The following is a 23,835-nucleotide window of genomic DNA, read 5'->3' as shown; positions in this document are numbered from 1 at the left end:
ATCAAACATAATATGACTATTCACTTTATTGTGAAATTAAAACAGAACGGTAAAGGAAAATACAGTTTCAGTCTCTCGATGTGAAGCTTATGCATTGTACCATGAACTTGTATAGACCTGTAACAGTCAACTGCATGAGGAGTTGGAAAGGTAGTTCAGAAAATCAGTAATATCTTTAAAAACTACAAAAAAGTCCCTTTCTATCAGCTGTGCACCGTTATGGTGTAAACACAGCCTATCTACTAATTGGATCAAATATAAAAGTCAGCCGAATTAGTGTTGATACTGCAAGGAGACGTATTGTGTGAAAAGAAATGGAAGATGTTGTTTAATTGTTGATATATTTATGGTCCACGTCACGTATTCAGTTTTGGCGGCATCTCTTCCAGTTTGTCAAAAGGTCTTCTGATCAGGGCTCTATAAATACATATCTAGAGCAGATATGTAATATTTAATGCAGCCGAACCGTGTATTGCAATGCCGTTATGTGATGACTTCCAAAGAGAAAAGCACTCGGAATAAAGTATTATTATTATTTTTTTTAATGTTTTCCGATTTCATATCACATAAACACCATATCCCGACGTGCATTGCGGCGTGATTTTAGCCTATCAAAACCTCTGAAAAAAGAAATGTGTCTCTCAGAATCGAAAGAGAAAAACCTATGGGAAAAACACAAAAGCATTGTACACAATTTAAACCAATTAATGTCGTATAATTAACTAGGATAAACTGATGTTTTTTAGTGGATGAGTAGTGCAGATATCACTGTTAAATCATTTGATCATTGGTTTTATTATGAAAACGGCGAGACCGGAAATACTGTTTTCAACCCGTAACTTTACATGGAAGCTTGCCGCATATACACGTTCTCCTGACGAAACCTCAAATCATCTTCGTAATATCTATCAAACTATAGATCCTACATATCGATTGGACGTGGATTCTAAAAGTACAATATATACTTCTCGCTAGAAATCTAATCATAAAGCGTTTTAATGGCCAAACTATCCTACAATTTAGGATTTTACAGAGAGGGTTATTTGTGAATAAACAACCCTCTGTAACGTTTGCATTCAACGGGAGCACTCGAGGCCGACAATTTTCAAACGTAATTACAGGTCGTATTAAGCGCTTGAACAAACGACATATTTGGTCGTAATAAGGGCTTAAACAATCGACCCATTTGGTCGTATGAGTTGGAGGACTTGTTGCTTAGATGGGGCAGTGATATCATAAAACTGTTACGCTTTCAAACACTCGGTAGTTTATTTATTATTTAACCAGTTGTTCTGTATTCACCTTGCAGGTGGCTTGTATCCTGGATCATATGTTTAAATCATGGATGTTTAAAGTTCATATTTGTCTAATATTAGTTTACTTTTCATTAATGAAGTATGACGCTTCGCTGTCAGTACACTTGTCCCTGTTTGTGATTGGTTAAATGTTGCTAACCCCGCCCCTTTCACATGAACGCGCTCTCAGCTGGTGAGAGAAGCCCTGGCTTGATTTACCGACTTGATATTAACCAGCGTCGAGATCTCGTTTGTTGGGTTTAGTTTAGATAACTCAAACATATCCAGGGTTTGAACTGGCTTCGTAGTACAGGGCACAGGTGGCTGCATAGCAGTGCTAATGTCAAAGACACAAACATTATATTTTTATTTTACCAGGATGCAGTGACACAAATATTTGGGAAGGCTTACGGCCCCTACACACGGCGGCGTGCGTTGCCGCTTCAACGCTTCTACCCATTCACTTTGAATGGGGTGACGTCACGATTCGCCGAACTGCATTCTGGTAGTAAAGCGTAGCTTCTCTCGAGGTGCTCGCTGCAAAAGTAGAGCAATGTTCTACTTTTGCCGCCTCGACGGAGGCGTCAGCCAATCAAATCCCTCGTATGTAAATCTGACAGTACAAGCAGTAGCCAATCAAACCGGGTGTATGTTGGGAGAGCCAGACCGCAGTTATTTCCCATATGTCAACAAAAGGAGGAGAAAATGATCGTGGCGGTCGGGAACATACAGGGATACAAACCGGAGGAGCCAGGCATGGGGGGAGGTGGCAGAGGCAGTGGGGGAAACTGGTAGGTGTTCGCTTGTTTGGGGAGTTTATATCCAGTGTATTTCGTTTGAATGGACAGCTAGCAAGCATAGACAGTATATTTAGCCAGCATGGATGTAGCATGAACGCTTTGCTTTGTATGTCCGGGGCGGGACATTCATGTGGTTGGTTGTTGGTCGGGCTGCTCGCGTTGATTCCCCAAGCTCAAGACACGCCCACCGCCAAGCGGTAACGCACGCCGCCGTGTGTAGGGGCCGTTAGCCTTCCCTAGCCTACAGCACCCGCCGCCCCTGACTGTAGCTATGTCCGTATGACCAATAAAAGCCTTGAACCTTCATGTAAAATGTATGTCGGTACTGTCAAACAAGAAAAAACTAATATCATATGCTAACTGTCATCTCTTTTTTATTTTTGTTTCAGCGTCACCTGTCCCCAGAGGAGTTCCTCCAAGTGTTCGGCATGACTGTGGAGGATTTGGACCGGCTGGCTCTGTGGAAGAAAAATGATCTCAAGAAACAGGCCCGACTGTTTTAACAACACTGTAAAAAAAAAATGTTTTTTTACAATTTTTCCCCAGAAAAAAATACAGTTTTTTATTGTATTTCATAATTACAGGAAATCATATTCAATTTACAAGAATAAACCGTTTATTGAAATGTGTCATATATTTTAACAAAAAAAAACTGTAAAAATGGAATACATTATTTATCTGTTTTTTAGCAGTTTTTAAATGTGGATTTAAAAAAACTAACCGTAAAAATAAAGGATTTTCTGTTGGCAAAATTAGCTGCATTTTCTGTAATTTTACAAGAAAATACTTTTGTTTTGGCTATATATCACTGTCAAATACATACAATATACTGTTAATAATCATTTATAAAATGTATAATTGCAAGAAAATATGAGTAAAGAAAGAAATATTTTGTAATTTTGCTTAATTTAACCACTACTTTACATTGATAAACTGAAAAAACACAGGTATTGACTATCCTATTATAGCAACAACAACAAAACTACATTTTAACACATTTTGACTTTCACTTTATTGCTACAATTGTATTAATTTGAAGATTTAATTGTTAAATATGTGAATGTCATGTTATAAAAACTGTGTACAACCATAGAGTTAAACAAAACTGTTATTAACATGTTGGGTGCAAATTCCGAGCACAATTCAGATATAAAATGATGCTATTCCCACCAGTAACAGCCATAGACTGTGGGTTATGAGAGACATCTGGCTATGCCATGATACATCTATATACTAGCTCATAGGTGTTAGCATTCACTGCAGGCAAACCTAATGTGGCCATTCACTTATGATTTCTAAGAAGAAGAAGAAGGAGATATAATATATTCATCCCTCAGAGGGAAATGTCTTTTCCCACTCTGTTGTGTTTACACACATTACACACACAGGGAGGATATGTACATGCACAAACACACAGAGCATATACATGCAGTAGCCTATGTAAAAACCATATTGAGTTTCACCGTAAGCGAAAAATGAAAGGATCTGGAAGTTAAATAACATTAGCATCTCCCCCTAGGCCTTATCACCCTAGCATAAGCTCATCACATTGAACATGCTAGCAAGCACTTACAGCCAATCTACTCTGAAAATCAAAACCTTGTTAGCAGTTAGCTACCTGCTAAATTGGTATTAGCATTGCAATTACAGTAAAGCAACTCAACTAACACACAACCAACTGTTGTGCGTTCACAACCCAAGTAACATTGAGCTGCTAATCTCTTTCAACACAAGAAAAAGCTGTGTACATTTCTGACATTTAGCTTTTCAGATCATCAGAGACGTGAAGCTATATGCAAAGTGCCTTGTGCAGCTAACACAGAGTGCATTCTCGTAGCTATTGCTACAACTGCACCGCGTTTGTTATGAAATGTATCAATGTTCTAAAATGTGTGACTTACCTCAATATTTAAAAAACAGAGTGATTGGCGGAGAGCATGCAAAACAATTATTGAGTTTCACTTTAAGTGAAAAATGAAAGGATCTAGAAGTTAAATAACATTAGCATCTTCCCCTAGGCCTAGTACAATTCAGCCCAAAACATTGAACATGCTAGCAGGCACTTACAGCCTCTGAATACTGTATCAAAACCTTGTTAGCAGTTAGTGCTACCACTATGCTAAATTGGTATTAGCATTGCAATTAAAGTAAAGCAACTCTACTAACAAACTATCAAATGTTGTCCTTTTAGACGTCTAATAATATCCAACTATTCAAGTCCATCATATTGAAAGAATAGGCCTTCACCAAAGCATGTTGACGAAGCTAATACAGCAAAAGATCTTTTACAATCAAAGTCATTTAGCTTAAATATGTATTGTGATAATGTTGTTGGTTACAACAATAATGTCACAGGGATTTCAGGCAGAAGGTAGTTGAAGGTTAAGTACCTACATTATGGATTAATAAGTGAATGTAGGTACAACGGCCTCGTGGAATAACAAAGATTTATTTTCTGTTTGTTTAAAAAATAATCTCAGTAATGCATCTTTGTCTATCACACTTTGCTTCTGTAGATCTCCCATCTGACTTGATTGTGAGCTTGTGTTTTCAATAAGTTAATTGAGCATGTTTTATGAGACTGAACAGTCTCATAGGGTATTGGACTCTCTTAAAACCAAGGTAGGTGCAGAATAGGTTTCTCAAAAATAAAGCAATCAGGAAGGCAGTAGCCTACAGTGCATGACTAAAAATGATAGTAAACTATATGTACACATTGATTAATACCTTAAATTGTACCTGGGACAGGGCACCAAAGTACAGATGGGATATTCCTGATCATAATCAACTTTATATAAATGTTCACCAACATTAGTTATTAGTACACTATTCTCAATTTAAAAGAATAAGTGGACGATAAAGACATTCTTATAACATCATTTGCTTGTATCTTTCGTAGGCCTTCAGTGTTTGTTTTATTATGTATCGTCTAGTTACATTGTCATTTTGTAAATTAGGAAAATACAATCCAAAGAACAAACAAATTATAATTATAATGTAAATAGTTTGCCCGCCATCATATTTATTTTACTTTTAAATGAATGTTCATGGTGTGGTGTTACGAATTCTTAAAATAATACAAAGATCGGAGGAGCCAGCAAACGACACATCTACATCAAAGCATTTTCAGGGCAATCGATTTGCAGCCAATCAGAGACGAGATCTGCTGCACCCAGGCCATGGATGTGACCCAGGCACGCAGAAACCAGGCAGAGACCATGCGCTAATGTACGCACAGAGCATGCGCAAAGCCACAGACCACGCAGTAACCACATGCCACGCGGCTCTCTCTGAATACACAGCACATCGCCAGCCGGGAGAGGAAGCAGCATTTTGAGAGGTAACGTTAAAACTATTTATCAACGGATACAAAACATACAACTCAAAACATTGCAAACGTCAAAGTCCTAGCTATGGTGTTCATTTTGATTAACGACCGAAAACAAAGTAAGTAATGTTAGCTAACGTTATGGTAGCTAGGTAGCAGCTGAGCTAGCTAGACAATGGATGGGTATCGTTACGGTACTTTACAGGAATGCAAACGTGACACTTTTCGCCGTTTTGAATCCAAAATAGATTGTTTGTGTGATTCATGTAGATCTGCAATAAAAATATTGTTGGTTTATGGGGGGGGGGCCTGCTAGACCTGCGGGTCTGGGACCCGGAGTAATCTGCGGCCACGAGGTGTTATGCGCCACGTGTAACGGAGTTAAACATGTGTATAAATAAATATTAGTTATAAATTAAAGATTTTCTTGGTAATTTAATAATTTAACAGGTCACTTATGGTTGTGACCCGTTACACACGCATGGTGTTACTTTTGTGTTATATATTATAATGAAGCTTGAGCGTGATGTGGACTGAAAAGTAGCTAACTAGCATACATTGTCACTGTGTAGTAGGGCTGTGCGATTATGGCAAAAATCATAATCACGATTATTTGGGTCAATAATTGATATCACGATTATTTTGACGATTATTCATTGACCATTTATTGAACTTTAAAACAAATAATATTTTACCAATAAACAAGATCAACAAATATGTTGGAGCTCACTTCCAAAACCATACTAAACATATATTAATATGATAAATAAAAATAAATTAGACCAAAATAAATTAAATCAAATATGATGCAGTGCACTGTCACAACATACTGACAACTCCTTAACATATAGCCAACATGTTGGTAAAACATATTCAACATATTCCACTCAGTTAAACGTTGAAGGCTGGCCAACCGTCATGGTCCAGAAGTAACAGGAAATAAATGTTGAACTACAATTTAAGACCAAATAAAAATGTTTAGGCCACCATGGCAAATGCTGGTAGGGCTGCTCATGTCATCTCTTAAAGATGTTTGGCAAGAAACACCAGCCTGTTGACATGGTCTGGTTTCAGAGATGAGCGCAGGCAGGTGACAAGCCACCTGTACTGAAGACCCTCAGCCACGCCCCGACACATGGGGTGACGCCGGCCAATCACAAAGCTTTGATGCGTTCAAGTGCATTATTCTGGCACAGGAAGATTATGTTACAGGACATTAACGATAAAACAGAATATTGTTGTTCTATTTTTAGACACATCTCGCGATCGACTGGTTGGGCACCCCTCGGCTGGACCATAGGTCCGTTGTGGTAGCAAAGTAGTCAGCTGAAGCCACATCTCTCTCAACTTCCCCACCGCATTTGTCATATAGTGCAGGCAGCGCAGACCTGCTGAAATAATACCGAGACGGCATCGCGTAGCTTGTCCAACGTGTTGACAAGTTGCTTGAAGCCCTGGTTGCTAACAGTGCTAACTGGGCACATATCTTTAGCGATGTGAAATGTAATGGCAAAGTACTTGCAAATAGTGGAAATAGTTTTACCCTTCTTTTTAACGAGTTGCTGCTCTTGTTCTGACATCTTCGCTCGCGCTGAACACTCACAACACATGTCACTCCCACGTGGCCGAGTGGGCTTTCAGGGAGGGGCGAACGCGCACCCAGCAAAATAATCGTATTTTGTCAATTATGCTGTTTTCATAATCGTCGCAAGCCATAATCGTAATCGCGATTAAAATACGATTAATTGCACAGCCCTACTGTGTAGTATAGGTCTTGTACTCGATTAAAAGTAGAAGTACTCAGATAGATCTTGTACTGGAGTAAAAGTAGAAGTACTCAGATCTTGTACTGGAGTAAAAGTAGAAGTACTCAGATCGTGTACTTGAGTAGAAGTAGCAGAGTGCAGGAATACTCTGTTAAAGTAAAAGTCGTGCATTCAAAATGTTACTCAAGTAAAAGTAGAAAAGTATTATCATTAGGGCTGTCAATGGCGTTAACGCAAACAAATATTAACGCCACTAATTATTTTAACGCGATTAACGTATGTGAGTTTAAAATACCATCTACAAGCTGATGCTGACAGCCCCGCTCCTGCCTCCCGCTTGTGGCAGACCACACTTCCACGCCCGCGCACACCTTACGTATTGTTGTTGTTGTTAGCATCTGGTGCTAGCAAGCTGCGCTAACGGATATTAGAGCTGTTTCAATGAAAACAGAGGAGCGGCATTTTGCCACAACTGCGCCGAGCACTTGACTTTATGCAGGAAGCAGACAGCGGGACATTGTACTAGAAGTCAGCACACTCAGCACAGATGTGCGCAACATGATTGCAGCTCTTGTTCGAGCATATGCCTTGAGTTGCACATAGCTCCAACGACCCATCACAGTACGCACACACACACACACACACACACACACACACACACACACACACACACACACACACACACACACACACACACACACACACACACACACACACACACACACACACACACACACACACACACACACACACACACACACACACACACATTGTATGAGAGAGGTTCCAGGTTGAATTGAGGTGAATATTTGTAATGTTCAGAGGTTGTTGTGTTGAGAATATTCATGAGAATATTTGTCATTGTTCAAATGAAACAAACATTTGCATAAAGCATATTTGTCCACTCATATGATGATAAGACTATTAAAAACTTGAAAAAGATCCCTCTAAGGTACATTTAGAACAGGTAAAAAATGTGCGATTAATCGCGATTAACTATTTTAATCGACTGACAGCCCTAATATATATATATATATATATATATATACAAATCTCAGTTAAAGTGGTATTACTGTGCTTAAAGCTGGTGCTGTGTTATTTAAGTTATTTGTAACTAACCATATGCAAACTTGTCTCTTTTCTCCCTCAGCTGTTTGCTGCTATACAAGGAATTTCAACGTTGGCTAACAGCAATAATAAGCAGCCAGAGATCCTAAAGTAAGACAATATGACAAGTTTGATCAATTCTTTCACATGTCCTACATGTGGCTTTGCTATCCTAACAGTGAAGGGATATGTGAGTCATCAAGAATTACACAAAAATGAAGCACATGGTCAATATGCCTGTTGCATAGTTGGGTGCAAATTAAAGTTTGCAATATATAATTCTTTTAAAAGTCACATTTATCGCCACCATAGACAATCATCTGTTTCACTATGTGAAACAGTAAATGGGCCGCTGAAATGTGAAAATCGTCATTGCCAGAAACAATGCGTTGATCTGAAAGATCTTTTAGATCATTTGAAGACTCATGTTTCAAAGAAAGAAGAAGTGCAGTGTCCATTCAAAGGTTGTGGCAAAGCCTTTTCAATTAGGTCCTCTTTTGCTACACACGTTTCTAGAAAACATAAAAATGCTACATCTGTGCAAGTTTCGGCTTCGCATTTTGTTGACTCTTTGCCTAGCAATTACTCGGATGTTGCTCACAGTCAGTCAGATGTTTTTGAACATGACGAACCTATGGATACCCTGGACCCTGCTGATATGAAAGGGTTATATATGAGAAATGTGTGTATGTTTTACATGAAGTTGCAGGCTAAGTACCTTGTACCTTCCTCCACTATTCAGATGATTGTGGAACAAGTAAACACTCTCAATAGTGTGTGTCACCAGTACACAGGAAATCAAATGAAAGGTGCCCTGCAAGCTAATACCAACTTGACACAGTCAGAAATCAAAGATGTCTTGACAAGTTTAACTGACACTAGTTTGCATGCACCCTGTAGCCGTGCACTCTCTACTGAGTATTTGAGAAGGCAATATTTTCAGACAAACTTCTCTTATGTGCATCCTCAAGCTATTAGTTTAGGCACTGATGAAAATCAAAAGGAACGATTTGCTCAGTATATCCCCCATAAAAAAGAGACTTTGCTTAAAGACCCTATTGTGTGGCAAGAATGTACCAAGTCGGTAGATGACACTTCTGCACATGTTCTAAATGATGTAAGAGATGGCTCTGTATACAAGTGTAATGCACTGTTCATAGAGTCAGGTATACGTCTAAAAATCATACTGTATCAAGATGCCTTTGAGATTGTTAATCCTCTTGGGTCAGCAAAAAAAAAATACAAGGTACTTGGGGTTTACTTCACACTGGCCAACTTTGACCCGATGTATCGTTCCATGGTTGAACATTTACAGCTTTTGCTTTTGTGTAGAGAGGTAGATTTTAAATATTTTGGCCAGGAAAAAGTTTTCTCCACGATGCTGTCAGATATCAAGGACCTGGAGACAAATGGGCTTGTGATATCTGGGCAGGTTGTTAAGGCAAGTATTCTTTGCATTGTTGGAGATAATTTGGGGTCTCACAGTATCGGAGGTTTCACAGAGAATTTCAGTACCTCCACTTACTTCTGTAGATATTGCCTTGTAACTAGAAGGGAGCTTGAAGATCTTCAGAAAGGTGCCCCACCTCGAACAGTGCAAAACTACAATGAGGCAGTAGAAGAGCTACAATGTGGTGACCCGACAGAAAGCAGAGGTTTGAAATTTGACTGTTTTCAATTCCCTCACCTACTTTCACGTCTGTCAGCCTGGTCTCCCACCGTGTATTGGTCATGATGTGTTTGAAGGAATTGTGGCATATGACTTGGCTATTTACATCAAGTACTTTGTAAAAGTGAAGAAATTCTTCACCTACAGTCAGCTAAACCGGAGAATCGCGCAGTTTAGCTATCAGGGATCTGATGCTGCTTCTACTCCCTCAGTGGTAGTTGAAAAGGGAGTTAAAATAGGTGGCCAGGCAGCAGAGAACTGGTCTCTCCTGAGACTTCTTCCTATTATAATAGGTGAAAAGATCCCAGACACAGATGATCCGGTATGGCAGCTGACAGTCCAACTGAAAGAAATTGTGGAATTAATATGTGCCCCTACAATATCTCTCTCTCAAGTTGCTTTGCTCAATGTTCTCATTGTGGAGTATCTAGAGACAAGAAAAGAGATGTTTCCTGATCAAAAACTCAAACCAAAGCACCATTATATTGTCCACTATCCTGCTTTGATACTCAAGTTTGGCCCACTCATAAGATTGTGGACAATGAGATTTGAAAGCAAGCATTCTTACTTCAAAAGATGTGTGCGAAGAACCCAAAACTTCAAAAATGTGTGCCAGACACTTGCAAATAGCCACCAACTTCTGCAAACCTATCTAAGCTCAAGTTCCGTCTTTGCTCCTACTTTGCAAGTGAAGCAATCCACCCCTTTCCATGCAGAGTTGTACAGTGATGCAGTACGCAGTGCAGTAGAAGCAAGCTTTCCTGGGGACTGTGATCTTGTAGTGTCTACTGAGATACAGTGGAAAGGCACTCTTTACAGAAAGAGCTTCTTTCTGTGCATCGGTCCTGGCATGCCAACAGAGTTTGCACAAATAGAACTCGTGTTAATAATGGACAATAAGAATGTGTACTTCCTTGTAACACCTCATGGTTCATCATATTTACCAGACTTGGGACTATATGAGATTCACACAGCAAGTGGGGGCATGAGGTGCATAAATGGAGAGCTATTATTGGATTACTATCCATTGCCTGCTTATGCTCTTTGTGGAACTAGAGTCATTTCTCTCAAACACAGCATAGTAGATACAGAGTAAGGGGGATACATGACAATGAGTGTTTTTATGGCGAGCTGCGCCTGTAGGAGCTGTATCAGGTAATATAAGCATGGTTACCCTACAGACTATGGAAAACTAGAGTGTGTTGAACTTGGCACAGGAGGTCCTTAAATGCTTGAAATCAGGGCTAAGATCATATGTCTGTAATAGGTCAATAACTCCCTAATGTGTTGTAATTAGGGCCGGGACTTTAACGCGTTAATTAAGATTAATTAATTACACAAAAATTAACGCATTTTAATTGCACTTTAATCGCACTTATTTTTGCACAGCGGAACGTTTCTCACTGGATGAGTTTCAGGCGTACCGATTATACTGGAGCACCAACTAACGTTCATGACTTCAGCATGGGACTTCAAACAACAACAAACCACGGTGAACAATAGTCAAACATGAACGAACAAGCTGATGAGACCGCTTTGGTCGCCCCGTGGATGGGACATTTTGTTTTAAAAAACCCGGGGCCATCTAGTATTTACCTCGGGCAATGAAGCCTCACCTGCTGGTTGCCCGATCGGGCAATCTATTATGCCAGTATCATGCAGCTCGCGGATCCAGTAATGAGTGACCCGACAGTAAAACTAAACATATCTATAACTAGTTTAGGTAGTTTGAGAGGTAATTAAAATAGCTACGTGTGATATTCTAACCTGAAGTGTGTGTTTTGTCCGCTCACCGCTGCATGTGATCATGCAGAGCTGCGTGTCGAGTCGTCAGCAGCAGCTGATCTCTCTCTCTCCCGTCAGAGATTAGACTTCACTCGCGTTTATGTCCATATCGATCAGATCCAGCTAGTTCTAGCTAATGATATGACTACCTGCTTATTAAAAGACAACTACACAATAAGTGTCGCTATGCAACTGGATGAGGCCACAAAGTATAGCACAGCATTATGCATTTGTTTACATGCCCACCGGAACCCCGAGGCATTACCAACAGATCAACGCACAATCAACCCATACAGGACATCTCTTTCTCCACATTAAGTGTTAGACATTAGAGTTGACTATTCTTGTCTGTCACATACTCTTCTTGTCTGTCACATCCTCTTCTTGTCTGTCACATCCTCTTCTTGTCTGTCACATACTCTTCTTGTCTGTCACATAAGTGGCGCAACTGAAGCGGTATTGCTCTAAAGGGAAATTATTTTGACCGAAGAGATTTAGATTTGCCGGCTAACGGGAACTCTGACGTGTGCTTCGCGGTTGCGCTCGGCTCCTCTCGACTGCTGCTCGGGTCTGCTCGGTCAGCTTCCGGATGAGGAGGCATTCGTTCGACCAACTTACAGTAGTTAACATTACAAACATTTTTAACAGGGGCCATAATAGTGTAAATAATGTTTGTTTTGGCAGTTATAACTGAATGTAATGTTTTCTACTTTTTTCCATCTGGGAAGGCATCTGCCTTCATCAGATGGAAAGTGTTTTGACCAACAACTTAAGTATTTCTTAAAGCTATGCAGGGCATGCAAGCGCGCAAACACAAACAAGAACAAACAAACAAGTGAAATGAAGAATACAATTGAAATTGTACAATATAATATTGTGGTGGTTCATCTTATAATTCAGTCTAGAGCAGGGGTGCCCACACTTTTTGGGCCGGTGGGCTACTTTTGAAATGACCAGCTCACCGAGGTCTACCAACCAAAAATAAAATCCCAAATTGCAAGGGGCTGAATAACACGTGTTATGTATACATGGGATAACTACAACAACTCTATTTGGGTTCTTGAACAGAAACAAATACATGAATACATAAAACTAAAATGGCATGTTAACCTCTCTCTATTTCTCTCTCAAGCAGGCTAAGAAACCACTCTCCATGTCCTGAAATCTTAAACATAAAACACAAATATAAGTACAAGGAATACAATAAACGAGTAGAACAGTCAACTTAGACACCAGACTCAAATGGGTCCTATGAACAGTCTCTCAAAGTTATAATGAAATATACATAGGTCCAATATAGGCATCTCTCTCTCTCTCTCTCAAAGAGCCGGCTCTTTTAAGTGAACGACGGGAGCCGGCTCTCGCCCGCGAAGGAGCCGTCTTTTTGGTTTTTTTTGCGGAGGGATCTAGATCGGCATGAAGGCACATTATGCAATCTGCAATGTGCACATTATCCCGCTTATTACACACGGCCACATTCTCAACAAAGTAACGACATGACTCCCAATATTAATTGAAATGTTTTTATGGATTTAGAAAATGATTTTATTGATTTAAAAAATAGTTTTATGTATTGATTTAAATTGACATGCATCCGCTAAGAAAAGTGGTCCGTTGTTACTGTTTGAACTAACGTAACAAAGGCAGGAACTGCTTCGATAGTGTTTTTGAGGAGCTTTTTGATTACAGATTTGAAAACATCGTTGCTTGCACAATGTGCACAAAGTAGCACAATTGCTGCAGCCTAGCAGCTGATCTCAGAGCACGCTCCCCTCTCCTGCAGGGGGGCGTGGTCAGCTGCAGCTCACAGAATCAGCCCCCTGTAAAAACAGCGCTGGAAAGAGCAAATGGAGCGAAATGAGGCATGGCATTTGATTTAATTATAAAAGGTATAATATGTGGTAAACTGAAGAGCCCTTTGGGAGCCGAAAGAGCCGGCTCTTCTTGGTGAGCCGAGCCAAATGATCCGGCTCACCAAGAAGAGCCGGAATTCGCATCACGACCCGGCACTTGACTGATGTTATATCGCTTTGCATTCTGGGTTAACAGACTGGAAAGCGATAGGTCGCTTTTTCTGTCAATCAAGTAAACTCCTGAATTAAGTGGCAGGGAGGACAAGGGAGGAGGGATCAAAACCTGTTTTGTCTATTTTAACGGAGCTTGATTTTTTTTATTTTAATGAATGACTCGCGGTCTACCAGCATTGCCCCCGCGGGCGACCGGTCGCCCGCGGTCGACGTACTGGGCACCTCTGGTCTAGAGAATGCACCAGACAGCATCTAAGACCTGCAAAAATTAAAAAATGTCTAGGGGGAGGCCCCCCAGACCCTTCGTGCCATTTCGTCCGCATGCATTTTTCAGGGCAATCTCTATTGGGCTCAGGGCCATCTGTAAATTAGCTTAGATGGCCCTGTGCTTAAAAATGCGATTAAAAATGCGATTAATTTCGATTAATTAATTACAAAGCCTCTAATTAATTAGATTAATTTTAATCGAGTCCCGGCTCTAGTTGTAATAAATGGAAAGCTTCTGTTGGAATACCATCGTAAAAAACACGTATGGGGATTTATTGTTGGATAACTGTTGAATTGCTATGGAGCAAAACAGTTGATTTACTATTACTACTTTTTACTATTACCATTTACTATTACTACTTTTAAATAATACTATTTACTATTACTAATCATTGTTACTGATATTTACGGTTACTGTCATTGGATTACTTTGAGATTGCTATGGAGCATGACAGTTGATTTACTATTTCTACTATTTACTGTTTCTACTATTTACTATTACTAATTATTGTTACTGCTATTTACGTTTACTGTCATTAGATAACTGTGGCACTCTATTACTGTTCATAGCAAAACAGAGAGCTGTTGTTGGATTACTATTGGTAGTTGTTACATGCTCCCCTCTTGGTGTTCTCTCTCCGTATTGCAGGCTTATTTTTTATTTTTTTATTCTGTTTTGAGTTATGGATGATGCAGAGGGTGATCTTGTAGCTGGCTTCATTAGCTCTGTGCTGCCAAACTCAAGTACAAACGAGCTGGTGTTGGAGGCTCTTCAACAAATGGGAGTGGACACCCTGGAAGACCTGAAATATCTCATCGAGGCAGATCTCAAAAACGTCATGAGGCCAATCGACGCTAGAAAACTGATTGCCAGTGTTAAAGCTTTATGTAAGTATACTTATTTGTGAGTTGTAAAAACGATGTTTCTTTTAATGTTGAAAATAAAAGCACAACATCCTCACTACATTTGAGATCATCCGAATTGTAATATTGTGGTCTTGCAAAACAAGCTTTGTAATGAGAAAACATGATAGCAGGCCTAATTCCTATTTTGTGTCTTTTATCCAGCTGAAAACGATGCCAGTGGGATTCCTGACCCGCCTCCCAGAGCTGAGACAGAAACACCTATGGCCACACCAAGAACAATAATGAGAAGTGAAAATCCACGCAGAGACTATTCACCCGCAAGTATGTATGAGAAAATATAAATGACTTATAAAAATGGTATACAGGAAAAAATAAATGTCATAGTCCTACAGGAAAAAAAACATCTGCGTGTGTATTGAGGAAGTTGATCAGCTGATTGATCGCGGAGGCGACATAACCAGCAGAATCACTGTCGGCTGATGGTCTAAAGTTATAACTCACTTCGACCAATGGAGTAACTTCATCACTTAGCAACGTTATCATTCTAGTCAGTCCCTCAGTCCAGGACTAACTCCTGCTTTGCTGCACTCCAACCAAAATAAGGGAGGGGGAGGTCGCGCAGAGTGTCAGAGAAGAGAGGCAAACACACTAGCACAGCTTTACAGAGAAAACAGGTTATGCAACAGAACATCAAACTATATCGATATATATGGTATTGTTTCATCTTATATCGATATACCTTAAACCAGTGGTCACCAACCTTTTTAAGCCCAAGATCACCGACCCCTGGCCTAGGTGAAAGGTGAGATCTACCTATTGCAGAATTGAGTGAAAAAGACGGGCTTCCAATTTGAGGCCTTTTATAGGCTAATTGCATCTGAATTACTGTTACAATGAAGGCTCCATAATCACACTCGCGATCGACTGGTTGGCGACCACTGGTTTAAACAGTAGATATATCGCCAAGCCCTACTGCTTCCCCACCTATTAAAAACCTGGTACCTGGTCGATGCCTGCTTTAACTTTATCTCCTCTGAAATATTTTCATTTTACCCATAGGCCAGGTGTAGGCATCAAACCAGTTGTAAGATAAACTATTTGATTGAGCTCTGTGACCAGGTTTATAGAGATTTTTTAAAACAATAGAGGTTTATGAGATGCATGACGAGAGTCACATCTAGTATAGCCAAAATCTATCAAGAATGTTCTGTGCGTTGTAGAAATATTATGTTTAGGGCCAATAATAAATGCAAAAATGTATTTAATCACCATTTGTATATCATTTGGTTCCCTTTGCAGGCGAATACTCTGCAGACTATTCCAACTCTCCACTGTCTACTTCAAGCGCCCCGTCTACCTCAAGTGCCCCGTCTACCTCAACTCTGCATAGACGAACTCCATTGAACAATAACTGGCACTTCAATTTTGAGATCCCCTGGAGTAAAATGCCATCAGAGATAACAAGAAAGCTTGTAAACAACGAGCGACCAACAGGATGTGAGAGGCGTGAGGTGATTCGCCTGATCGCAGGGGAGATCCTAACCATCTGCCCTATGCCAGGAAAAAAACACCTAAGTGAAATTGCCAGGGAGATGGTTTTAATGTATCCAATGTCATTTCGAGACTACATTGAAGACATAGTTGTAGGTAGCGGTTATGACTCTCTAACCAAGCAGCTGCAGAGCAGAGTGGACAATTTAAAAAGGGGAACAACCTCCCTTTTCTTAAAAAAAAGAAAGGCAACAAGCGCAAGTGAGGGTGAAGACCAACCTCCCAAGACAATGAGACTCGATACCTATGGGTGTATTAATTGGCAGCCACAGCGACCACCACCAGGTGAAACTGGGGAGACTCAAGAACAGTTCAAATTAGAATTAAAGAACATGCACATAACGAGGAGCAAGGACACCAAAAGGATTGAGGAGAAAATGGTGGCAACATTCTACACTCAAAGAAGTGATATCATAAAGGGAATGGAAACCCCGGTTCTGCTAAGAGACTGGCCATATCTGTTTGAGATGTGCGGCATGATGGCTCACTTCAAAGAACTCACAGGTATGGATGTTGACAAAGAAGCTATGTCAAGCAAATGTAGAAGAGTTGTGTCATACCTCATGTCCCGTGAGAAGAAGAGCAAAATAGAGGACATCCTATCAGACATGGAAATAGCCAAAGCAAGGCATCTAGATGCTGATCTTCCCGGATGTCTGATGCTTCTTTTGAGGCATTTCAATGAAGACCAGGCCAAGATGTTCCTGAAAGTTGATGAAACTTGTCTGCCATCGGAAGTTGATGACCTGCCAAGCTCACCATGCATCGTTGTGTGTGGTATGATTCTTATTATTCCCCCGCCTTTTAATCCTTGTGCATGGCTACATTGGCTTGGAATATTTTAAATGTTCCCATCATTTGGCTGTGTTAATACAAATGGCATACGTTTTGGTGAGGGTGTGAATTATTATTATTTATTTTCAAATGTTGGAAGTTTAAAGCTCCTACAATAAGTCTACAATGAAGTGGATAGCCTAAATACAGACACCCAGACCGGATGTTTTGAAGTGGGGTTGTATGAGGTACTTATCCATAGTCAGTGTATTACGGCCACAGTAGATGATGGTCGGCATTCCCCCAGTTTGGAGATGCAGACAGGAATTACCGCACAGAAGCAAATCAATGTACTGAGGTGGATGGGGTCGGCAGCAAAACATATTTAAGACGCATAAAAGAAAGGCTCACAAAAAAAATTAGTTAAGTGCATGATATATTTAGAACATTTTGCTGGTTTACCTTGCCATGACACAGCTATACTGTCTGTTTCTTACAGAGAACCGATGTCGCCATCTATGTTCTCATCAAAGCCACCAGACAAAAAAACAATAATTTAACCTCACAGAACACTGGAGTTGCTTGTCTGCTGCTGCCTCAATCGCTTAGTTTGTTTGTGCTATTGTGTGACTTTGGTGAATCACAATAACAAAAACAAACTTTCCAAAGGTTGCTTTGGCGAGAGTATAGATGCATACAACAGCTTCAGTTCCCTAAAAAGGGCTGTCTTATGGCAAAGTAAACACACGAAAATATTCAAAATATAGCGTGCGATATTTTTAGGAGGGCCTTTCTTTAAGGTGGCTACAATATGTTCTGCTGCTGACCCTGTGCAGAGCAGAACATCGCTTTGCTTCCATGCGGTTGCTCCTGTCTGCATCTCCAAACTCGGGGCATACCGAAATCATCTACTCTCGGTAATACACTGACTATGGCTAAGTACCTTATACAACCCCACTTTAAACACCCAAACTATCCCTTTAAGATGTGCCATCTTCTACTGTTAACATTAAGAAACACTTAAGAAAGAAAAGAAAGCTGCAGGAGCTCACAATTCTATAAATGCAATTGGCCATATGATCACCAGTACAAACAAATATGAACAATCTGCACCAAATATTTTTTGCATTTATAATTTTTTTGCAATTTTTCTACAGGGAGTTCTCCCCTGACAGCTGGACACTTCATGGTCGCCGTCGACCAGACCATCGTCAATGGCAGTGTCCCAAATGTTGTTGACGCCCTGACACTGATGTTTGCAGCATATTACTGCCTCAACATCAGCTATTCCACAGAACTGGGAGGTACCCTGGAGTTCTTGCAGAGGTAAGACTTGAATCGTAATTATTCTAACTCATTCCATCTTAAGCCACAGAGTAGAGGATTGTGCACATTCCTGACACACGATAAGTGCTCCTGACAATACAAGATAATCGAGATAAAAAGATTATTGCGCTGCATTCTGTTTTGCATTATGCTCTAGTTCTGTCTTGCGATGTAAATTCAGCGTACCCCTTTCCTTTGCAGTGGTGTGCTTTAGCTCCTCCCTAAAAGCCCAAACTCACTCTTAGCCAATCGGTGGTATGTTTACTTCAGCTCAATGAAAATGACAGAAAGAGGGCCCTTTGTCGACAACAAAAGAAAACCAATTAAGTTATTTGGAAAAAGGAATCGTTTTCAAGGAGTCCTATTGAATAGGGATTCAGCTAGGACTGTATGGGGGAAGGTTTCACTCGGAGTAACTTGCACTTTGGGGTGTCGGTAAGAACACACAAGATTCTTGGTAGCGGTTGATTTCCTTAACTTATTCATATCAACAGCACAGTAATACAGCCATGGAGCAGGCTTAGTGTATGTGTGTGGTCTATAGAGGCTTTGCGTGAGTGTCAGCACCTGATGACAACGGAATCTGACAAGGAAGAAGCAACTATTTCTTGCACCAAAACCCGGTATTATTGCAGTGAACAAACACATTAATACTTATTTTGGTTAACTAAGATGCTTTTACACCGCTCACTCTGCTGCTGACACGCACCTCATCTGCCCCAGTTACACAAACCTCTCAAGATGGCACTCGTAACTACCACACTCAAATGACCTCAAGTATTTGCTCCTGTTTACAGACCTGCTGCGATACTGTCCAGTGTGATAGTGATGCCAAGTGACAACTTTATAGAACAGAACTCTTTTCAAACCAATGCTTTAAATGTACAGATATGATCATAACAGTCAATTTAAGAGTAGTATTGCCCTTTGACTTCAAGCTGTATAAGTGTGAAGACAATTAATGGCCGTATCATCCACAGAATTTGTAATTATAAAAACTATTGTTTGTAGCACTACATTTAAGTGTACTTCTGTCTTAACAGGTGCCTTTTCAAAATCAATCCGGACAAGGGGACTAAAAGGGAGAGGAACGCTTCCAAGAAACAGCAGTCAGTCAATCCGAAGGTGCTTTCATTGATCACCAACATCGCTGACTTTGAATGGAGAGAGTAAAATCGCACACACATAGTCACATACATAATTGTTAAGAGAGTTTAGTGTATATAATGTTATCTTTGGCACAAATTGTTGGCTAATGTTTAAGGTTTCTTTGCCGGTCTATTCTGCTTTATTATTATTGTGTTTATGTGTATGGATGTATGTGTGTGTGTGTGTGTATATGTATGGGTTATATATATAGAAAGTATTGTAATAACGTGTATATATTGTGTTCTTAATTATGTTACGGCATTGCAAATAATAAGAAATTATAAAAAAGAATGGTGGTGGTGTCATTTATTTATATTGTCAAATATTTTCAACATGTTGCCAAAGGCATAACGTTTTAATGATATTGCATACATGTCTTTGCTGCATCATATCATATCAGACAAATATCATCATACTTCAGGAGTTCTTTTTTCCAATTTATATTTTTAAATACAAGATTGACACAATGTAAAAGTACAGTGAACCTACATTTAGAGAAAGTAAATGCATTTATTTTGACAGTTTATTAATGTATTTGAATACAGATTTTTTTCTGTAAAACATCTGACAGTTAATGTAAACTTAAGCATTTGCGAAAATATAATTACATGTTTTCTTTGTATTTTACATGTAAATGATCTTTGATTTACAATAATATTTTTAAAGAACAGTAATCTTCTGTCTTTAAGCTTTTTATTATCATTTAAACACATATTTATTCTGTTGTTTTAGAGGTAAATGACTCTATTCTAACAATTAATATCTGTTAAAAGAAAAAGATTTCATGGAATTATAAGAAGATTTCTTGTGAAATTACAGATTCTTTTGGCAAAAAATTAGATAATTAATGTAAACTAACGCTTTTGCAAAGTAAAATGACGTTCTTTTCTTTGTGTTTTGCTTGTAAAATGGTCTTAGATATACGGTACTTTTTTGTAATAATAAAAGTAATTTTCTGTATTTTAGCTTTTCTTTATCATTTTTAAAAGATAATTATTCTGTTTTCTAGAGGTTTATGACTATTCTAACAATTGATTTAATGTAAAATTACAGTAATAGAGGCTACTTGTGGTAAGGTAAGTTAATGTTTTTTTACATGTTATCTCCATATTTTATTTTACAGTTTTTTTCATTTTTTTAACGGACATTTTCTGGCGTCCCCGTCGCCAGAAAATAACCGTTTCTTTACAATTTTTTTTTTTACAGTGAACATATGGACGTATGTTAAATACTGCCATAACTAGAGCGAGAGACTTTAGGGGGGGAGAAAGAGATATTTAGTCTTCTGCTCAATGTCACTGCCATGGCTAAGAACCTGTTCTAGATCTCGAACCAAATCCATGGACTTCTGATGTACCGAGGGAAGGCCACAGAGACATGATGCACAGATGGACTGCTAAACTGTTACATGTCGCTGTGTGCTGGAGTGGTGCAAGCAATAGAGACTTTTAGTGATGTGCTTTTCTTAAGCCTGAAGGATGGGGAAGACATGGCTGTGCCCCTAGTAGGCCACACGTGGGGATATCTGTGATCAGAGCCGCGGTACTTTAAACATAAAGAGGAGCATTTTGGCTTTGCCTTATTTGTTATAAGTAGTTATGAGTGTGCAGCACCAGCAACCTGAATGAGTAGAATGTAGACATCAGTTACGACATCAGTGTGAATGATTAGATGAGGAGAATGAGTGAGCGAGCACACAGCAGCATCACTTTGCTTTGGTTTAGAAGGATGCATTTTGTTTACAAGTGTCCCTGTTGTGGCTCTATCACCTGAAATACTGTGTCTCTCTGGTTTACACTCATTGATAGAGAATGAATCGAGTTACAATCTGAGGTGTATTCAACTGTTTTTAAATTGTAGGTGTGATCTGCATTAATTTGTGTGCAAATGAAAACCAAAGTGAGAATGCGACTATACATATTAGGCGATCACTTCCATGTAATGTCCTGGGTAAATAGTCAAAGGTCACGAGTAGATACAGTGCACTCCTCAGCTGCATGGTAACCTTACATCATGTGCACTCCAGTAGATTCAACAGATACAGAGAACAGCAGCTCAGTCCTCCTGCTCCAAGTTCCCCAGCTCATTGCAATAGAATGATGACTGAATGTTTTAGGATGAGGATTGTAGTCATCCATACATTTACATTCACTGTTATTTATATTCTTTTAAAATTAAACTTGAAACAAATCCAGTCTCCTTCCGTTGTTGGGGGAGAAATGCATCTTCCATTTCTCGTCAACTGAATGTGTTTCTCAATGAAAAATATGACTTTTTACCGACCTGCTTTGGTAAGTTTGCCTGACAGATGGATCGTCCAATCACCTGCCAGGTATTTTTACAAACGTGTCTGATCTTTTCTAGTTGCCACTGATGTGTTCTAAGTTGCTTGTTTGTCACAAACCATCTGGCACAAAGACTGTTTGGACTGAGACGCATTTTAGGAGTCCGAGTGGAATTACAAACCACCATCACATTTGGATTGAACAAGAAATTGCGATTTTCATGAAGCTGTTGATGTAAAATCAGTGTGTGTGTGTGTGTGTGTGTGTGTGTGTGTGTGTGTGTGTGTGTGTGTGTGTGTGTGTGTGTGTGTGTGTGTGTGTGTGCGTGTGTGTGTGTGTGTGTTTTAAATCAGCTGGATAGCACAAATACTTTGACTTTAAAATACCCATAATTCAATTAAAGTAGCGCTCATACTTTTGTATTGCAAAGAACATAACAGGGAACCATCCATGTAATGTGTGTGGCGATGAGATAATCCCCCCTTCGTATCACATCAAAGCTTCTGCGATCGGGTCAACGACCCGACGACAGCAGGAAAGCTAAATAAACGAAAACTTGACTCAAAGTATACATTTTAAATGATTTTATTGACTTAAAGATGAGTGCATTGCTTCCTGTAAGAAACAAATATCTGTTCCACTGACTTGTTCATTTTAAGAAATCTAAGAGTTTTATTTAATGTAATCAATGTGGGGAAATTGGAGTAACCCCGCCTCTATTTTGAACGGAAAAATACCCCTGGACATTTGTTCCTTCAAAGTGGCTGTCCACTCTTAGAGTTTTTTTTACTTGATTTCAGGAATCAGTTGGGAAAACCGAAGCACATTTTTCACTCGGAGGAAACCCGTGTGGATTTCGAAGGACAAAGACCCGTGGAGATCTACCCTTAATATCCCCCTAAATATTGCACGCTACAGGTTTTTCATTTGCAGTTAAATGCTAAAATGCGGGACAACCTGGAGGAACCCTGCGGCACAGTTCACTTACTGACCGCCCCTCCAGATGTTGGAGAAGGCTTTTCCAACAGACCTAAAGAATCTGCAGATGGTTCTATGTTTCTGAGGTGGGTTGAGCAGGCGATCATCGACGGACCCGACTATATAAGCTCCAAGTCCTGGGTCCTTTAAAATCAAACGGGCCAGGACCATATCTTGAGAGCCCGCAATCTTGCACAAGCGCTGGTAAACAATCTTGTCAAGGTCATTGAAGGTTGTTGGGGTGGTGTAAAAGTCCCTGTGCTGCACCTCAGCCCACACTCTATCAAAGAGGCTCTTAATGATGTCCCTGTCGTCCACCATAGTGCGCCCCACTTTAGATTTCTTGAAGGCCAGCGTGACCAGCTTCTCCACAAAAATCTGAATGCAGACTCTATTCAAATCCCACTGCCTGTTTGCGTCCTCCTCCAAAGGACTGGCAGTTCTCTCCTCACAAAGCGCGGCTCGCTCCAAAGCCTCGCCCCTCTCCAAGGCCTCTGACTGGAACGGAGCCTCAGGCCCCATTATGGCCTGTTGGACCCTTTGACTCTGGGTGGCGACCTGAGTGTTCACAAACCAGCTCATCAGCGACACGAAACGCCACGCCTGTTTGCGGATCTCCGCGTACATGTTGGCATGCACCTGAGGAACGAGCAACGTCCTGACGGACGAGTGCCTGACAGGCTCTGGGAAGTCACTGTGCGACATACCACTAGCAATGTGTCTGTACAACATGTCGCTGAGTGCCTCAATAAATACTAAATGCTTGACACTGGAGAAGTCCTTGAACCTTTTAAAGACACTAATTTCTTTCCCTCCCTTTTCCCCTCCCTCAGTCATGAGAAGAGCACTTACGCCGCTCAT

At 40.0% G+C, this 23,835-nt stretch overlaps 1 protein-coding gene and 1 long non-coding RNA gene across 2 annotated transcripts; both read left to right on the top strand.

Moving 5' to 3' along the window:
• Positions 1–5,374: 5,374 nt before the first annotated feature.
• On the top strand, positions 5,375–14,811 carry LOC117461885 (uncharacterized). The gene is made up of 3 exons (XR_004553764.1): positions 5,375–5,435; positions 8,340–8,407; positions 14,726–14,811. It is a non-coding gene; the product is annotated as an uncharacterized lncRNA (long non-coding RNA).
• Positions 14,812–16,717: 1,906 nt separating this feature from the next.
• Positions 16,718–19,964, top strand: LOC139435643 (uncharacterized). The gene is made up of 3 exons (XM_071206376.1): positions 16,718–17,239; positions 18,394–18,562; positions 19,606–19,964. The coding sequence occupies exons 1-3, from the start codon at positions 16,795–16,797 to the stop codon at positions 19,733–19,735; spliced, it is 744 nt and encodes a 247-aa protein (XP_071062477.1). The 5' UTR covers positions 16,718–16,794; the 3' UTR covers positions 19,736–19,964.
• Positions 19,965–23,835: the final 3,871 nt, after the last annotated feature.

This window comes from Pseudochaenichthys georgianus, chromosome 17, assembly GCF_902827115.2.
Source record: "Pseudochaenichthys georgianus chromosome 17, fPseGeo1.2, whole genome shotgun sequence".
Lineage (NCBI taxonomy): Eukaryota > Metazoa > Chordata > Actinopteri > Perciformes > Channichthyidae > Pseudochaenichthys > Pseudochaenichthys georgianus.
This window is presented reverse-complemented; position numbering and strand designations above follow the sequence as displayed.